General features: G+C 27.8%; 1 protein-coding gene across 1 annotated transcript; it reads left to right on the forward strand.

Annotated features, from left to right (window-relative positions):
- Window positions 1–3458: 3458 nt before the first annotated feature.
- On the forward strand, window positions 3459–5768 carry LOC111620742 (cAMP-dependent protein kinase catalytic subunit gamma-like). The gene is made up of 5 exons (XM_023362738.1): window positions 3459–3473; window positions 3546–3644; window positions 3864–3946; window positions 4758–4884; window positions 5334–5768. The coding sequence occupies exons 1-5, from the start codon at window positions 3459–3461 to the stop codon at window positions 5475–5477; spliced, it is 468 nt and encodes a 155-aa protein (XP_023218506.1). The 3' UTR covers window positions 5478–5768.
- The last annotated feature ends 66 nt before the right edge of the window (window positions 5769–5834 follow it).

Consider the following 5834-nt stretch of genomic DNA (forward strand, 5'->3'; position numbering starts at 1 on the left):
TTTTCAATGGTGTTTGCCGCGTGAATAAACAATTGCTGAAAAAAGAACTATAGTCATTTGAAATCCAATGATTCTTTTATGGAAGCATTGTCTTTCGTCCTTGAGATACATTGCGACGCCTAAATAAATGAAAGTATGGTCAAATTCCGAATAAAAAAGTAAAAATCCAAGGTATACAACGTTAAAATTCGGGTTAGTGTAAAGTTAGGTAAAGTGTTTGCGTTCACCCAAGAAAAAATTTGAATAATTATCATAATTATTTATGTGAAATGTTGTAACCAGTTGTGTATAAATACAATCAAAATTCTAAATCTGAAATTTAAAAGGAATAAAATAGAACCTGATATAGATCTACATATGGAGATACGTAAAAATAGAAAAAAAAAAATTTATTCAGTGTTTTTCTTCGCTAAAGACAAAGACATATGTAATTCTATTATATATTTAAGTTCATAATATTTATTCCAATCATTATTAGAATAATATATGAGGCTGTAATAACGATTTAGATATACTCTATTATTTATAACTATACGAAATTCCGGTCTAGATAGTAAGTCATGTGATTTTTAAAAATTAAAATATGATTAAAAATTACATTCTGACATTGTGACCATGTCACAATAAATGATTTTTCGTTCATATTAAATTATTGTGATCACTAGTTTAAATAAGAATTATAATTGTAAACAATTAGAAATCTTAACAATGCTATCTACACGAAATAATAATAAACACAGGTTTTCACCCATATTTACAAATAAAAATCACACAAATATTATATATATGAGTAAAAACAATTTATTTGTTGTAAAGTAAAATATAATACAAAAATTTGCTTATTGATCAGATGAATAACATAGGCTATACAGTAAAACCTGTTGAAAATGGAACCTGAATAAAACGGAAACCTGTCAAAGCAGAAAAATATCGTTTACCGTGCAAAGTCCGTTTTACACAAGTTCTACTGTAAATATTTTCACAAAACAGCTTCTCAATTACAAATTATATTGAAATCGAACAATACTTTTTGTTATCATTCTTTTAAAATCCAGCTGATGCTGAATAAAGAAGATCTTAATTAATTAATTTACACAAGAATTCTGTTGAAATTTATAAAGTTCTATTCATTTAAATAAATATACTGTATTTCATAACACATTGGATAGAGTTATTTATATGTTATTATCCACAAGTATCTTATTCAACAAAAATATTATAAGAATAAAAGAGGGAATACTTGTTAAACTTCCAGCCCCATCTAGAAATAGAAATAATTTAATTATTAGTTTATAAAAATTTTTCTCGTGGCTTATTTTTTAGTGAAATTTTGTAAAAATAACCACAAAGACAATATTGTTATAATAGTTTACGGTTTACATCAACAACTGACAGTAATCTTATTTCGTGCAGACAGGCAGAAAATTTCTAAAAAGGTAAAACCTTTATATTCCATATAACCTAGTAAACCGTATAATACCTTATAATCCTGTATAACTCTGTATCTTCCGCCTCGAAAGTCATTAAAAACCTGACACTATGTATGCAGCTTAAAAAAGATTCCTCTTATATTTTATGTTTTATTTCTGTTAACAGTTCAATACAAATTACAAATTATTTTATTCTTTTGATTTGTCTAAAATACAGAACTTCCGAAAGATTTAAGAATCAACATTTATCTAAATTTCAAACATTGTTATATCAATTTATAGAAGAAATATATACTGACAAATGATGGAATGACGATGATGGAAAACACTTGATACAAAAACAGTTTTTTTCATAGCTCTATCGAATTTAATCATTTTGCAGTTAGAAGTTACTTTCTTTACGATTCTAAGCCGTAACATCGACTATTTACGTTTTCCATAAGTTTTTTAAGACCCCGATTGGCCTTAACTAATATTGTAATGTTTCTCGGTCCCAGATTGGTCTTTCTCTGTTACCAGTGAAATTGGACCAGATCAGTTCCCGAGAAAGACGATTGCTTATGAATAAAATTCGACACCATCTTTCGTTCGGTATTGAACGAACCTTGCACCTTAACTAGCATTTCCCTTTTTTGTTCGTCTTGTCTTATAAAAAATTTAATTTACTAATTTTTCTCCCTTTTTACCGCGTGGTTTTAATATTAAAATAATTTTATTTTTCTCTTTTCCTTTCTAATTTAGTTCCCTTCATTTTACTTAATCGCGAAGATCAAGATTCNATTTAATTTAATATTCTTTTATATAATATTAGCATTTACAACTTTGCTAAATAAGCCTGCACAGTTATGCAAAATCGAATTCTTAGCTTGGTTTACAAACATCGTGGAGTCATCTGATCATACAATCCTCTTCCAATCTTCTAAGTCCAGTCTTAATAGTGTTTGGCAGACTTAAAGACGATTTTATTCGTTATTAGCATTTACAATTTTTTTTATAAAACTCATCTCTACCCTGAAAATTAAGCTTTTTGCCGTTTTATAATAGTTAAAAATATAAAAAGTTTTTAAAATGAAATATGATAACAGATGGCGAAACCAAAATTTTAAACGTCACCGGGAAAATCGAGCAACTCGTTGTTGGTTTATTTAAAAATAATTCTTCAGTCAAGTTTTTTTCGTTATGTAATAATACCGTATCTTTCTAATTAAAATCGAAGATACATGATCTAAATTAATCGATTTGATTGATAAGATCAAGTGATTGCGGAGGACTTTGTAAGATATATAGACAATATTTAGAATGATTAACTTCCCTAGAATAGAAATTTACACTGAGATTAACTGTGCACGTTTTTCTACATCATTTTTCAAAATAATTAAATAAAATAATAATAAATAAATAATGTATATATTTTTATTTCATTTGTATTATTTATACATATATATTCACCAAAATTACACGAAGTTATGCATCTCATAATTACTCCATCACCTCAATAGTTAAATTAGTCATTGGTTAACACTAGATATATCTACTACATATATTGCACATAACACTTAGATTAAAGGATTTAATTTTTTCTATCTTTTGTATAATACCGATACTTGTATTATTTCGTATAGGCCTATATCTAGAACTCCTATCGGGTTATGTTGATGTTACAAAACAAATATATTTTAAATAATTAGGCATTACCCGAAAAATAGGGTGGGCAAAACTTCTTTACAAAGTTTCTTTCATTTTTTTAAAAAATGAATGTCTAATTATCGGAATAAAATGCGGTTATGTGGTAAGGATTGTGTTTCCACCATAGTTCTTCCATACTTTATGAATGTTTAAGGTTTTTAGACTTTTTGCCTACTTCGTATAAATGTGCCAAATAAATTTAATAACGAATGTATTTGATCGCCATTCAACATGTCCAACATTTCCTTCAGGTATCAATAGGCAAAGAAAAGAAAAATAGATCAATAGTTTCTAGGGGAGAAAATTAAAATAAATAGTATAAAATGCATAATAAATAGAATGATGCTAATGAATAGTGTAATATATAGCCTATATATATATATATATGTTATATTCCAGTAATAATAATATTATTATTATTGTTAACAGATAGTGAAATTAAAACAAGTAGACCATACTCTTAATGAAAAGAGAATTTTAGATGCCATAAATTTTCCATTCTTAGTCAATCTCAAATTTTATTTCAAGGTAAGATTATAAATTATTATATTTTTATGCATTTAATTTACATTTTATACTGAAATTATCCTGTGATACGTTTCTATTTTCGATTGTCATTTTAAATAAGTGTTGAGTAATTAATAAATAATCAAGGATAAAATAAATCCGTGTTTAGAAGCTAACTTAATTAACTCATCAGCTTTATTAACCTTACTTTAGTTTAATGTTATTTATATTTCATTACAGGACAATATTAATTTATATATGATTCAAGATTTTATTCAAGGAGGTGAAATGTTTTCTCATTTGAGGAGATTGGGAAGATTCAGGTATTAACATTATTAAATTTCTTTACTAATTATATATGAAATTGTTTCGTTAATTAATTCAATATTTAATAGCAATTTTTAACATTATAACAATATTGATACTGTGCTTAATCGTGAATATGTTGCAGCTTTTTATTGAGTAGTTTTGTCGATATTGAGATAACACATACATAATAGTAATAATTTTATCTGTATACATAAAAGTCAGAATATATATGCTTGTATGTTAGGTAAAGGCTTATATACCGTTTAACGTATCCGATAAAATTTGGCATGAATACTCTTCGACAGCCTAAAAAAAAATACGTAGAGATCTCCACCCCAATCGACCCTAAGGCCTATCCCTTCTTAACATTATCCTGAGTAATTTATTCTGTTTTGTAGCTACATTATTGTAAATATTCGGATCAATAAATGTACATTTTATTTATAAGGCCATTCTTTTTATTACCATTTCACAGTCTAACTTCACAAATCCTCCAACCTCTCAAAAATCCGAATAACGCGGAGCAAACACAGCTAGTTCTATATAAAAACACGAGTTAAAAGTTATTTATAAATCTGAATAAACCGAGTTTTCCTCACGTTTATAACACCTAAATAAGGGACCAGTTTCCATTAGAAAGTCCTTTCGAGAGCATTCCCCGGAACAGCGCCCATCCGTCTCATTGTCGTAAACAAATAAACGAAAACCTGTAGAATAATTGATGCCATGTTGCATGAAACTTTGCACCCGCTCCAGCAATTCGTGTAGAATAAGTGACGATGTATATTAATAGTAATTATACCACAATGTTCTTTTTATTTTCAGTGAAAATTTCGCAAGTTTCTACGCTTGTCAAGTCGTAATGTCGTTCGAATATCTTCATTCCTTGGATATTCTATACAGAGATTTAAAACCCGAAAATATTCTTATTGACGAAATTGGATATATACGAGTAAGTTTATTTTTGCCAAAATTATAAAAATTATGATTATATTTAATACTTTAAATGAAATTCTTAAGTTTATTGCAACATAAAGATTATAAAATATATTAAATGTCGCTATCATATTTAATAATTCTTACAAGTTCGTTCGTGTTTACAATTACAGTTTACGAGATTAACAAAATGAAACTAATGGATGTAAATGTTTGAATTTCTTAGAAAAATACTTCTTTTTATATTTTATTTAAATAAAGAAAATTAAAAACATAAAAGTTATTAATTAAATCAAGTAACTTGATACAACGTAGCAATATTTAATACAAAATGTTATTTTAGTAGAACTTTATGCATCTCTATAGACTTGCTTGTCGAACATAACTTAAATAACATACTACAGGTTTATAAATCGACATGTTTTATGCAACTTTTTCTCAAAGTTTCCTTATATCGCTCTCCAGGAAATTTTACAGGAAAGTTTTAAAGAAGTATCTAGTGTACCAGAACCATTTAAGCCACCACTCCAGATCATCGAGTGGCGTTTTCACTTCCATGGACGAGGAACTAGAAGTTGGATTTTGGGTAGCGGTGTTTATATTATGTAACGGTAATGTTTACGGCAATAATATGTGATACGTAAATGAATGGATGCCACGAAAAAATTAGATAACGGTTCGATTGCGAATGTTATCGTGAAGGGTGTTTGTAAGGATGCGTTGTAACGAAACTGAAGAAACCGTAGACTCTTCTATTGATGAAATTCCTGCTGACTGATGCATTAAATGGGCAGGTGGAATGTGTAATTTGTGTTACATTTACTGCTAATTAGTTACCGAATCTTTATCAATAAATCACGTAACTGTATCAACAGTCGTTGGATTTGAGTTCCGAGTTTAATGTCATACAAAGCGTACACCCGTGAAATTATACCAATGAAAACATTACAACAAATTTTAAACGTC

This window comes from Centruroides sculpturatus, unplaced genomic scaffold, assembly GCF_000671375.1.
Source record: "Centruroides sculpturatus isolate CEXI.00-Female unplaced genomic scaffold, Cexi_2.0 scaffold274, whole genome shotgun sequence".
Classification (NCBI taxonomy): Eukaryota; Metazoa; Arthropoda; class Arachnida; order Scorpiones; family Buthidae; genus Centruroides; species Centruroides sculpturatus.

What these genes read in the sequence shown, in the direction of transcription:
- LOC111620742 (XM_023362738.1), top strand. An exon ending in AGGAGATTGGGAAGATTCAG is followed by an intron (nt 3,947 to 4,757) that starts GTATTAACATTA and finishes TTTTATTTTCAG; the next exon opens with TGAAAATTTCGCAAGTTTCT. An exon ending in ACGAAATTGGATATATACGA is followed by an intron (nt 4,885 to 5,333) that starts GTAAGTTTATTT and finishes ATCGCTCTCCAG; the next exon opens with GAAATTTTACAGGAAAGTTT.